Genomic DNA, 14,078 nt, shown 5'->3' with positions numbered 1-14,078 from the left:
AAGACAAGAAACTTAAAAACATCCTTACGGCATTCCTGTGTGTTACACTCCTCAGTCATCTCAGCTGGACCCAGTCCACTGCAGTCCTTTCCACCGTTGGATGGTGGGGGATTGGTGCAGGTTCTTGTTTGTTTCTGTGTTCCTCCTCCACACGTCACACTGCACTCAGATGGCTCCGACCAATCAGTGTAGCTACCATCAATCGCTAAAGAATTAATTGAAAAATAAAGTGTTACAACCAGATAAGAATTGGTTTTCAATTTGATTTGATTTTATCTTTTGCGAGTAGTATTTAAATTCACCAATTAATGGAAATAAAATTGATCGTGTTAACGAAGCTCTATTTTTAGGAGTCATACTTGACGAACACTTGTCGTGGAAACCTCAGTACAAAACGTAGCAAGAAAAATTTCAGTCAATTGGCGTTATCTGCAAAGACGCCTTTAGGCTCACTATCATATATGATGTACATTTTGCTCTCAAAACAGGGGCCAAAGGCACAGTGCATTGGCACGCAACAACCGGCACTATTGCGAGAAATAACGTGATTCGAAATGGCGGCCATTCTAGCTAGATTTGCCCAGTTTTCGGGGCAAAATTTCCAATTTTTTTGGGAAGCATTGTTTACAGATCTTGTGATTTGAAAATGGCGTCCTTCTGCTCAGACATGGAGGAAATTTATCGAATTGTGATGGAAAGACCCGACATTAGCGATGTTTCGTAGCAGTATAGTTCCGAGTACGAAACCACCGATCATTCTTCCCCAGAAGAGACCGAAAATGTAAATCTGTCGAAGCATCAAGAAACCAACATCTCACGCACGTGCAAATCGTGATGGACAAACATCGAGATGGAAACCAGTGCGGGAACAATGCCTGAAACGCCGTAGAAAAGAAAAAGAAGACTCTAAACCTGAATCAGAGTGCTTTGGACTTAATGCAATACGGACTAACCATAATTTTCAGGCCCCGACCATCAACCGACTCATGCCCTTGAGGTCGATATCAGTCCGACTAAATTTTTTGACATGCTGTTTACAGGTGAAGTGTGATCCAAGAATGAAACAAATTGCTGATTGATTTAGTTTATACATCATTCAAGTGATATACTGATAGTTGAACATCAGTAGCTTGCATGGAGGGTAACAAACTTGAACCCACAACAGCAAATGTGATATTTCTTTTTTTTTGCAGACATTGTGAATGATTGACCAGACTAGTTAATAATTAACAACATAATGTTTACATTTTTAGAATGTTCAACTCATCTACTTTCTATAAATGTATGGTTTGGATGAAAACCTAAGATTTTATTAGCCGTTTTCTCTGTCCATGTCAATTAATTTTTAGCAACAATAAGAAAAAAAAAATTCAGGGGTCTAAGGGTTAATAAGAAGTCATTGTGAACTCTGTATTATAGCTTAGTTTACCCCTACTTATATTATTGTGGGAGTGTCTGGGGATCTACTTGTCAGTCTAATCTCAAACGTTTAATCACACCCCAGAAAAGAGTTATTACAATAATTTCGAAGAGTACTTTTGATGCACACATCAATCCTATTTTTAAGAACTTAAAAATTGTAAAATTTGAGAACATAATCAAACTCCAAATAGGTAAATTATGTATCTTTACCAAAACGGTCTTCTTCCTGAGAGTTTCGATGACACGCTTTTACTTCACTCTGACGTACACTGATATAACACCAGAAATAAGAATTCCTTCCGTCTTCCTTTTTGTAGAACAAACGTAAGGAAGTTTTCACTCCGTTTTCAAGGACCTAATTTATATAATTCTCTTAACCCTGAAGTTAAGAATGCGCTTAGTTTTGCTGTGTTTACTTCTAAACTTAGGTTTTCGCTCTTAATATAGGAAAATTTTACTTCTTTTAGTGTACTTGAGTATGTTTTTTCCTTTTTCCTTTTCACTTTTTTATCCCAATCTAATGACTGTTTTTGTATGTTAGAAACATTTATGTATTAAGATAGATAGTCCTGCCGATGACAGAGGTAAGGACCAAGGTAGTCTGTTACATAAGCCTCATTGGCTTCCTCGGGATACCTTATACTTTATATATGACATCAAGTGTCGAGTGTATTAGTTTTTGTACCTGCAATGTATTCTGAGCCTCTTGTCTTTGCAATCGTTCAGATAAGGACAACATAAAAATTCTATCACTATCATTGTAAGAAGAGTAAGCTGATTTAGAATCCTAAAGACGAAGGGTGGCTTTGGAGAGATTTTTTCTTGTTGAGTGCTGCAAAGTTGTATAACGATGATTGCAACAGAAAGCATATGCACACATCTGGTTAAGCAATCGGAAATTCGCTTCACTATAGTAAACTTTCCGTTTATCGTGCGTTCATTACCAACGCCACAGACTAGATATCAGTCTAACTTGGTGAACTGAGAAACGTTGGTCATACTGTGGACCGCTATAACTATGTAAATTCTCACCCCCTACCAGTTTTTCAACTACTGCTTCCTTCCGCAACTTTGTTACTGAGCACATGTTTCACCTTTTTGCAGAATCCCTGTACTGGTCAATTGTACGATCCTGCCCCTGCCATCCCTAGTTTTTTAGCGTCTTTAAATTTGGTGTCTTTTGGTTGATCGTGTTTTATTTATTATTTTTATCATAGGAGGTGCCTCGCATTTGTCCTAGCGTCCTGTTCGCACCTGCCCTTTTGACCTTATCACTTTAAATCACTTTGCACATATATTTCATTTCTTTCTGGTTGCTTAATTTGCTGTATGTAACATGTGTAATGGTCAATAAAGCTGTTAAAAAAATAAATTTACGTTGGCTATGGTAAAAAAGCCCTTGGCCAGTGAGATTTCAAACATTGACAAACTGGAATTATTATTTGCAAACAAACAACGTTTTAAGACAAGAAACTTTGAACTTTCTTAACTTTTAAGTTTTTAAGTTTGGTTTTTTTAAGTTTCTTAAAAAGCGACTTAACTTATCATTCCAAAATGAAGACCACAACGAAATGAGTGACTAGGTATCGATGGTCATGTGATCCTGTAGTGATCAAAATGGCGAAAAAAATAGGTGATCCTCGACCGATTCTGGCCCGAGTCCTTGGCTCAGTATCCTCCTGGATCCCTCATATTATTGTAGCTAAAGTTTATGACACAAACCTACCACAAGACGCCTTCAATAGTTTCCCCAAACTATCGTAGAGTTCATTAAAATTTTGATAAAGGAGAACTGTTCCCTTTTCACCAGCTATTTCCTCCATGGCTTTTTTCTCCCTGTCTACGTATTTCCCAATCCCAAGAACGATGATCTTTACTTTTTTGCTCTAGTAAGTAATAACAAACGACAATTTGTTGAGTAATTTAACTATAAAAAATTGTGACAAAGTTGAAAAGTTTAAAAATTTAAAACCATCTTGGTTAAAAGTTTAAAAAAGCGACGACGTTTCGACGCTCGCTTAACGTCATTATCAAGTCAACAAAGAGTGAAATGAGAACGAATATAAATGTAAAAGAATTACTAAGAGACACGAATATACGTGATGATAATAAAGTATTCGCATGCAGAGTCACGTATTCGTTCTCATTTCACTCTTTGTTGGTTAGGGTTAGGTTAAATATAGTTAAATTAAATAATTAAAATAAATAAATAAATAAATAAATAAAATAAACAAATAAATAAATAACTACATAAATACATAAATAAATAAATAAATAAATAAATAAATAAATACATAAATAAATAAAGGAGATCAGTCATGACAAAGAGAACTGAAAAGGCCGAAGCCAGAAGAATTGGAGAAGCGACAAAAGAGAAATTGCAGGAGTTTTAAGGTGAAATGTGGAAAACATTTCTTCGCTAAAATCTTACCAAAAGTTTTTTTATCTTGAGTCGTTTCTAAGTCAATTTATCTTAGACTCAAACAATGATATTAGGTGATGGTTTAATTGCACCACGATTGCTTTGGATAATAGTGTTCTAAGACAATGAAGTCAAATTTAATAAAACAAGAATTTGTGTTCGCGGTCTGTTATAAAATTAAATCTATAAATTCAGTTAGGGTAATGATATAATTCCAACACGAAAGTGGTTATCAAAGAGGTGAAGAAATTCGTAGCATTTGATGGCTCTTGATTCCACCCCTGATATACAAGTGGAAATTGTAGTTTCAGTCTTTGGGGTGATATACGAGTGTAATCTGATATACCAATGTAGTGTGATATTCCCCACAAGTGGAATAAGAACTGAATTTATAAAGAAAGGCGTGCCATAAAAAATGAAAATATTATATTAAGGAATGAGAAAAACTCACCCTAACCGTGACAAACAACATGCAGGACTTGAATTAAGGCAAGAGAATTAAAAAATTAATAGATAGATAGATAGATAGATAGATAGATAGATAGATAGATAGATAGATAGATAGATAGATAGATAAGATAGATAAGTTTATTGAAATAATTAAATTGCAGCCAAAGGCTGATTTGCATAACTATATATATACAAGAAATATTTAAAAAGGCTAATATACAATTCAAAATTATGTTAATGGAAACACATAATGTTAAATTGGCAGCGCTGGATCGTGACGGCTGCACATTGCAGGAATAAATGTCTTTTTAAAACGTTCAGTTTTAAAACTTGGCAGGCTAAAAGTTCTTTGCCGCCTGAGATTGTATGATGAATGATGTCTTGGAGGCAGAAGGCTGTGGAGATTATGTTGTTCATCAAATATCTCATTGAATAGTCTGCAACACAGCCTTTCACGTCGGACGCTTAAGCTCTCCAATTCAAAACAATCTAGACAGAGCTGGTATGGGAGATCAGGCGCAATTATGGACAAAGCCTGTTTCTGAACCCTCTCAAGGGCTTCACAGAGGTAATCTTGAAGGTTGTGATGGAACACTTGGGCGCCATACTCAAGAACAGGTCGTATAACCGTGCAGTAAAATTTAATTAGACTTTCGGCCCCAACACCAGCCCTTCTCAGTTGGACCAGGAAATACAGTCTCTTGTTGGCCTTTTTAATAGCTTGCTCTACGTGGTCATTCCACTTAAGATCGTTGCAGATGGTGACGCCGAGGATTTTTACGTTCTCAATCACGGACAGATCTTTGCCATTAATCAAACCTGGATCGAAGCTGTGTTTGTTCTTTTTAAAGTCAATTCTGATTTCCTTGCATTTGTCTTCATTAAGATGCATACGTTGATCTTTGGACCAATCCACTACTTTATCGGCCGCTTTTTGGATCTCACTAGATGCGCCGCGTGGAACTATTTCCGCAACTGTGGTGTCGTCAACGTATTTCCAAGTGAGAACGTTACGTATGTTGAGGTCATTAGTCATGAGTAAGAAGAGCCATGGCCCAAGCTTAGTCCCCTGAGGTACACCTGCTGGAACTTGACCCCATTCTAGCTCATTCTGAGAAACATTGTTCAGAGAGTTTGACGCGCTGTTGTCTGTTGGTCAAAAAGCCAGCTACCCAGTTCACAATGCAGCGGGGGATATCTAGTCGGAGGACTTTCTGTTTCAAAATGTTGTCATCAATCAGGTCGAACACCTTTCTGTAATCAACCAAGATAATTCTAACTGCAGCTCCAAATCCATCTGTGGCTTGAGACCAATGATGTATCATCGAGATTAGAGCGTTGAGCGTGGAAGACTTTGGAATGCCACCATATTGATCACGGTCAATCACTTTAAGAACTGCAGGGCTGATGTAGTTTGCGACTATAAATTCCTCGGCGATCTTGGACAAAGCAGGTGTAAGAGACACTGGCCGCAAATCCTCATAGAGCTTGTCATTAAACATTAGGACACAGCCTTGTAATGTCGTGGTCCTCTAAACAAAGTGTCAAACAATGTGTAAAAGTGGAATGTGTTAACGTGCTTTCACCTTGCTATGGCTTCTTCCAAAGAACGATAACTGAACAATGATAACAGTGCCCTTTTGATGGGAGGAAGGAGGAGGTCTAATTCAGTGGAAGAAATTACTCTGCAAGTTCCTTCTTTAGCCCCACGGTCTGCTATTTTTATTGATCTGTAATCGTGTGATTTTCAAGCGGTAGAAAGCTTCACAGTGAAGGTGAATCACAATTATTGATGCCTATCATAAACGTTTGGTTTAATTGTTGTTAGTATGCTCACGAATAAGAGTTTTATTCTCTCTCAATTACATGTATACAACGTTTTGTCTATTTTGTACGCTAAGAAACGGGTGAATTGTTTGTTTGTTTTGCTTACAGGTCAGTGTTTTTACTCCGGGCCGGGGCTATTTTACGAAGTGCCTCAATAGTTTTAAGAAAATTTTGCCCTCTTTGTTATAAACACGTAATCGCAATGAGTCCTCGTAGAATTATGGATTATTTTTCACTTGCATTTTCAAAATTTTCGCAAATTTCCCTCGTCGCTTGCGCCACTCGGGCAATTTGCGAAAACTTTGAAAAAACGCTGCATATACTAAAAGGTACTCATAAAGGACGAATTCCTGGCGTCCAACAGTAGCGTTAGGGTTAGAGTAAGGATACTCTGTGCCAACGTATCGGATCAGTAAACATATATGTATGAATTACCTTTTTCAATAAAGATATGTTTGCTTGCAAATAGGATTTTTATGTCTCTTCTTCCAGGTGAGTAGCTTTCATTTCCCTGGGGGCCTGGGACTTGGGGTGGCAGGTATTCACATTTCAGCCAATACCCTTTAGGAGTCTTATGCTGGCCAGGTGATTTACTCCAGTAGTTGAATGTAGTATTTTTGCCCAGTAAACATAGCTCAGGCAAGGCAACATTTTGGGGTTGTTCTAATTATTTGTAAGGGAGAAAAGGCATAAACAACTATAAACTAAAAAACAGCAAAAAGAAAAAAGTTATCTCTGTGCATTACTAAACCTCCTTTTCACATTCCTTCGGCAAAAGGTTGCTTAAGAATAAAAAACTGACCTCCAACTTTTTTATGGAGTCCTCAAACTCTACCCAGGGTTTTTTATCCTTCGCCATTTTTATTGGTTTTCCGTCAGTGAAGACAAGCAAAATATTGGGGGCCTTTGGCCTGTCTCCTCCGTCGTCAGTAAACACTTCGCTATTCGCTTTACTCATGGCAAGATCTGTGCGAGTTCCCCAGTCCTTTGGAACGTGACTAATTATTTTCTTTAATTGCTCTTTTAATGCCTCCACATTTTGCGCTTCGCGAGCTTTTAAGTTGTTGGAGATGGTAGCACTTGGGCCAAAAGTACCAACAGCAAAGTGGTTTCCTTCCTTGGAGACTCCTATTTTGTCCACCAACCGATAGACGATCTTCATCAGCATGTTACGCTGGTTGGTTTGCATGCTACGCGATCTGTCTAGAAGAATGGCAACATCCATAGTAGAGCAGTCGCCTACGAAAAGAACAAGAAACAAAGAAGAAATTAAAACGTAAGGCCTGCTTGGAACTAGAGCGGAATGGATTAGGCTTAATTCAGTCTCCTCAGCATCATTTGGGGAAAGGAATAATGCTTTGCTTTCTTAGGAAAAGGATGTTTGCAAGGTTTCTTCCACAGTATTTTGAAGAGCTCAGTCCACATCGCTTTGTCGATACAGCACTTATACCATTGGCTGGAGAGAAAGATTACCGATTCTAATTGAGTTAAATAAGCTCAAGTTCACAAGCTTTTATTAATCAAATTTTAATAAAGTTAAATAAATATATCTTATTCGATGGTTTTACATATAATACGCGCGGATATTTTGCGAGTTGCGTAGTATTTTTCCGAGCCCCGAAGGGGCGAGGAAAAATACGAGCAATGAGCAAAATGTCCGCGAGTATTATATGTAAAACCATCGAATAAGAGATTTATTATTCCACTACAAAAAGATTTTGTTATTTTGGCTTCTCTGTTTTGGTAACAGTTTTCAAATGCACCCGGCATCAACTGTCCATCGGTATATGGCGCGTACGAATGATGTAAACAACACAGAAAGCCAGTTAAATGTCTTTAATTTGATTAGATAAAATGAAAAGATAAATGACAAGTGAAACCTGCATCGTTTCAAAAACTATTCTTCGTCCAGTCCGGACATTGTTGCTCCTTTTTTCTGCCTTTTCCGTCCGTATTCGCTCTGTTGTAAACCGGTCAAACCGGGACACTACAGTGTATTACGGTCTCATATTTGCGCGTTCTCTTGACCTTATTTGGTGAAATGACATAATAGTGGAATAATAAAAAGCAGAAAATAAGCTTGCAGAAAAATGTTCCTGTCAAAGTTAGCCATAATATTTCAATGAAAGAAAATAGATAAATTATGATAACTTATTCACAACATTAAGTTATTTTCAACAAAAAATAACTTTTTACAAAATGATTTGTACGGTAAAGAAAAGAAAAGGAAAAAGGATAATGTTTCTTCTTTTATTGGCAACGTATCCTGAAAATCTGGCTGAAAAAAAAAATGCAGAATTAATTAGAATTTCATTTAATAATGACCATGTAAATTGAAGTTATGTTTAAAACACGAGCAGCAGTGTTTTATCGGGACTTAAAACCACGAGGCGCAGTCGAGTGGTTTTAGATCCGATAAAACACGTGCTGCGAGTTTTTTGAACGGCTTCAAAAACACTCCTGGAAAAGCGTGTGTCAATGATGCTTTTGTGGACGTTGGAAATTAGCATACGATAAAAACATAAAACACCGCATACTAATAAGGAGGAGGTTTTATCGGGTTTTAAAACCACTGCACGTGATGTTTTATCAACCATTTGATAGCTCAATGGGCTTATGAATTATTAATGAGTTTTTGAATGCAAACCAAGAACACCGGCCGTAGCCATTTACGCGTCCCCATGCGGTCACGCTTTGGCTAAAGTATTTTACTCTGTCGCTCAAAAAAAAAAAGTTTCTAACCAAAAACGCTAAGTTATTCCCCCCAAAAAAATTTAATTCAAAGATTTATTTCATTCAATAAGTAAGGTTTCCAACGTAGAAAACCGATCTAAATAGTATTTTATCGCATTTCAAGACTATAGCCATTTATTTGACTGTCGAGTGTGAAAGTTTACTGCTCGTTTACCTCGATTCTTTGCTCTCTGTTTGAAAATGATGGTCCAGATCACTCTCTTCTCTACCAGACATTCCTTCCGGATCATTTTCGCCTTCTAACATCATTTTGAGAAGCCCTTTTGGATCATTACTGACGGCTCGCGTTCCCTTCGATACGGTAATAATAGCTCGGTTGAAATTATCGTCGGCTTATTCTCGGCAAATAATTGGCTACGGCTATTGTTTTGCTGTCTTTCAAGTGTGAAGGGAATAGGAAGAAACGCCTTTTTTTGGAATATTTTTTTGTCGTGGTTTGTGCACCATATTCTTCCTTCAACGGTGTGTTCGTTAAGGGTCAGCCGTAAAACGATCATAGTCAACTGGAATCACAGTTAGAAAACAAATTATAATTTACATCAGTTCGCTAATGTGAAGGTATTCGAAACATTTGAAATCCCTTTCGTTCCGAACGTCTCACTTTGCGTTACAACAAGAGTAAGTCTAAATGTTATTTTAAATTAGTTGATAACTTACAACAATACAGTCCAACCTGTATTAGGCGGTCACGTCTTCGTTCTTAGGTTAAATTTCACGGTGTGGGGAAGGGTGAACATGTTTTACTCGCCAGGGAGGGGCGAAAAGTAAAAATTATCGCCATTTTTATATGTGTCGGTGGTTCCGGTGGTTTCGTTCCGGCGTTCCGTGTTTTAGTACATGCCGTGTTGATGACGGTGCCAGAACCTGGTTTACCTCATTTCTGACGAACAGGAAACAAGTGACCAACTTTAACGATGTGCGCTCGGAAGCTGCTTCTATTTCGATCGGTGTTGCTCAAGGTTCCATACTAGGCCCTCTACTATTTATAATTTACATGAATGATTTACTACAGTTCTGGAGTTTTGTCCTGTTACTCTATATGCGGATGGCACCGTTCTTTACTTTACCTCTAAATCAACCATGGATTTAGAAAGTAAGATTAATACAGACCTTGGTCGTGTATGTAAATGGCTATTTTACCAGTTCTAGAAATAATATCCGCAATTCCACTGCCAATAAAAAATGGGGCCACTGGTCGTCAATTAATTTTAGTTCAGAAATCTGGAAAAGATTAGATCCTGTGATAAGGGAAGCAGATTAAACGTGGACTGTCAAAAGCCATTTTATGACCCTTTTAGTTCTACTCTTAAACTCTTGTATATATATATTTTTTCATTTCTTGTTTCTATAATTAGGTTTTTATTTGTTCTCGGTAAATTTTAAGGGACCGTTCTGTAAACCACTTTTGTGATGTTGGCATCCTTATTAAAGATTACCCTCAAGACCGCGTATAAGACTTTATTGTTTACGTAGTGAGGTTTACTCACTAAAAAGGCGCGAAATAAATTTTCATTCATAAGCTAAAAGCCAATCAAATGTCTCGTATCGCATTTTTTACATGTGGAGTAAAAGATACGTCCAATCAGGAGCCACGTATCATGTTTCTTCACGCGTGAGCCTTATCAAAGCGATTCTTATTCAAGCCGGCTGAACTGGCAGCGTTTGACTATTTAAACACTGGACTGTTTTCAAAATCGAATCTCGTTGAAAAAAATGAGTGACAAAAGATTTGTCACTTATGAAACTTCGGTTGAGGGTTATGTTGAAAGCATGGAGAACAGAAGCACGAAGGAAAAGACAAAACGAGATGTACAACTGTTTGAAGAATTTTTGAGAAAGGAAAAGAACGATTTGCGAGAAGTGCACACGATTGCGCCAGCACAATTGAACAAGTATCTTGCGAAATTTATTCGTTCTGTTGGACGTAAAGACGGAGAAGATTATGAACCCTCATACTTAAGGTGTCTCCTCTCAAGTCTTGAGCGGCATTTGAAGAAAAATGACCACCCCGTGAGTATTATCAACGATAAACAATTTGAATTGCCGTTCAAAGAGCAGTGTATTACCTTTCCTATACCCTGCTTCTGGGAGGCTTAGGACCGCCTAGTTCCACTAACTTTGTTCAGTTGCGCAAGGACTATACGATCTATAATATTGGGAAGCAAGGCATTATATCTAATCTCCAGTTCATGAAAGAGTGAGACTTCCTCCGTTCAACATAGATTCCTGACTTCCTCACACATCAAAAACCATCTTCTATGGACAGGACACGTTTTCCATGTAGACAACAGAATCTCAATGATGTTCCTATCATTTAAGCTTCACAGCGCATAACCTATCTTTAACGAAAACGGAGAGGCCAGAGTAAGCCCTTATCTCTTATACTGCCCACAAAAAGTCCTCAAGTCCTCATGAAAACTACTCCCACCACCAGCAGATGGCCTACTTAATTGCCTCCTTAGTAGTATATGTTCAGTGGAATTAAGCCCCGTTAGTGGATCCCCTTGGATCCCCTTGGATCCCCTTGGATCCCCTTCATTAATATTCCTAAGCGTCGAGTCCATGACGTCATCTATTGTTATAACCTAGGGAAAAAATGCGTTCCTCCATACTAATGAAGTGTCGAGGTTTACTAATGAGCGTCACTCTTGCACAAAGGAAACAATAGACATGCCCAGGCTTGCCCGCTCTATACCCACCCTGATTGGATAGTCAAGACTCTATTGTTAGAGTTAATAAAAACAGCGCAAAATTTGAAAGCGTTATCATTCATTCAACTTAAACTCGCTGGGAAAACTTTTTCCGATTTTCAAAACGTTAGTACCGTTGAAAATGGCTTTTTTCACAAACGTTATTGATCTTCAAGCTGCCTTGAGCGCTTGTTTAACTGTCCGCGACTGGGAGGTGTTGTTTGAAGCCCCGTTTACTGGGAAAATTTATCTCCGATATTTCAGGTTATTCGTGACGATTATCGATCATTACCGTCAAAAAACAAAACACACACACACACATATATACACAAAGTGGCGCTGAAAACTCTATATTTCAAGTGTGTTTGACTATTACAAGACCGTTTTCTCCTACCTGTATCTCGAGGAAATAAAAAACTATTAAAGTCGCGCACCGTTAGTCAGTTAATTATGCGGATCCACGAGTCTTAAGTTGCATACAAATTAGTTCAGTTCTGCTGGAAAAACCCAAGGGAGTATCTTGACGCATTAGTATATAATCAATTTTATATAACTTAACAAGGATCAATTAAAACACGCGACTTATAATTGCTAGCAATAGAACCAGACAAGAGATACCGTTTAAAAAACTTTATTAAAAAACAATGAGGAAAAAGAGTCAAATACTCAGCGATTTGAAAGGAAAAGGAATGAAAATGAATCATTTGACTGACTATTACAAATCCGTTTTTTCCGTTTTATTTCGTGGAATAATAAATATTCCTTCCGTGTCTACACAATTTTCCTATGGCCTCTAAGCCAGGAGTTCGACTTTCTTTGTTTCTTGCGGTTTGCCTTGTTCTTTGAAGTCGGTCTTTTAGTTTTTGCTTTAAAAGAGGCCTCATTTCTCCGCTGTCTTGACAGTTCGTACACCGTTTCTTGTGTCTGTGCTGGATTGTGAAAGTGATTTTTTCCGGAATTATCCGCTTCACTTTCGTAAACGACGACTTTAACTTTAGGTTGCAGTTTCGCCTCTTGTAAATACTGTCTTCGCTGTATGTGCCCTAACTGATGAACATCCGCGAGATGGTTAGCTAATCTGACAAGGTATTTAGCCCCGCACGATGGAATCGGACAGTTTCTGCAAACTCTCTTGTAAACCATGTTGACAGTTTGGTGACTGAACACAAGTGACATCTTTTTCGCAAATAGTCAGGTTATATAGAGTGTCAGAAGGGCCAAACACAGACCAGAAAGGCCATAACCAGGCCAAACACAGGCCTGAAAGGCCATAACCAGGCCTGAAAGGCCAAAACCGCGCCAAAAGGGACAAAGGAGACGAACAGGCCATTTGTAGTTATATGTTTTTATTATTATTATTATTATTATTATTATTATTATTATTATTATTCTCAGACACACGCGTGGGTGTCGCGCGTCGCTAGTCACGCAACAGCTCTTAACTTTGGAATCATCATCACAAATAACAGTGTCTAATTAAAAAGTTTTGATCTTGCTTTAGTAATTTGTATTTCAAATTTCAGATTTTTTTTAAATTTTTTGTACAAGTTTACTATTATTGTTATTATTTTCAAGTCATCAATCAACACACTTAAAGTTGCTTGTTTACAGTTTTATTGAAATGCAACAATACAAAGGTCCAGGAAATAAAAAATAAAAATAAAAAAAAATAAAATAAAAAAGAAATTCCATAACATTCATAGTAGGCTTAGTCTTGATCTAGTGGAATGGGCTGCTCAGTTTTCGTATAATCGATTGAGTAAGAATTTTCGCTTATCGATAGCAAGTTCCGTCGATTCCAACCAATCAAATCCTTCTGTGTCTTTAAGCTCTTTTTGAGTTTCCATCACTTTTTTAAAGGTGGGATCTTTTTTCATTGCTCGCATCCATTGTAGATTCTCTAAGAGCACTTTTCTCAGCTCTTTTCTGTAAACAGGAACGAGAGCGTTTACGGCTTTACTACGAGCCACATTTTCTGAATCGCCGTTTTCTTGGTATTGATTGATCAAAGCGTTAAGCTGGGTCTTGCGGCGGTTCTCGGCTTCATCAAGAATGCGTGACCACGGCTGTAAGTTTTCTGTTTCTTCTTCTTCTTCTCTTGAAGACTCCGTTCCTTGACTAGAAGCTTCGCTTTCTTGGGAGAAATCGCTTTCTTCACTGTCTTCATCATTTCCAGCACCTTGTTGCAGGTATAAGGTATAGTTTGTGCTCGTCATCTTTGGTTTGAACCGCACGCCTTCTGACAGGAAACTAAACTTCAGAAAGTAACGCGTCTGTTTTATAGAAAATTGATGAAGGCGGGGTTACTAAGCGTTCTCCTTCATAAATAAAAGAAGACCAGAAAGGCCATAACCAGGCCAAACACAGGCCTGAAAGGCCATAACCAGGCCTGAAAGGTCAAAACCACGCCAAACGGGACAAAAGGAGACAAACGGGCCATTTTTAGTCATGTGTCTTTATTTTTCTCAGACACACGCGTGGGTGTCGCGCGTCGCTAAGTTTTAATTGCCTTA

General features: G+C 37.9%; 1 protein-coding gene across 1 annotated transcript in view; it reads right to left on the bottom strand.

Annotated features, from left to right (window-relative positions):
• The window catches only part of LOC146483851 (uncharacterized), a 66,312-nt gene that overhangs the window by 48,890 nt on the left and 3,344 nt on the right, over positions 1-14,078 (bottom strand). The window contains exons 2-4 of the mRNA XM_085105125.1: positions 6,924-7,360; positions 3,149-3,308; positions 29-205 (exon numbers count right to left, since the gene is read on the bottom strand). Coding sequence (XP_084961251.1) covers positions 29-205; positions 3,149-3,308; positions 6,924-7,346 — 760 coding nt within the window. The 5' untranslated portion in view covers positions 7,347-7,360. The remainder of the gene's footprint in view (positions 1-28; positions 206-3,148; positions 3,309-6,923; positions 7,361-14,078) is intronic.

The sequence above is a fragment of the Pavona decussata genome, unplaced genomic scaffold (assembly GCF_977016875.1).
Source record: "Pavona decussata unplaced genomic scaffold, jaPavDecu1.1 SCAFFOLD_37, whole genome shotgun sequence".
NCBI lineage: Eukaryota > Metazoa > Cnidaria > Anthozoa > Scleractinia > Agariciidae > Pavona > Pavona decussata.
This window is presented reverse-complemented; position numbering and strand designations above follow the sequence as displayed.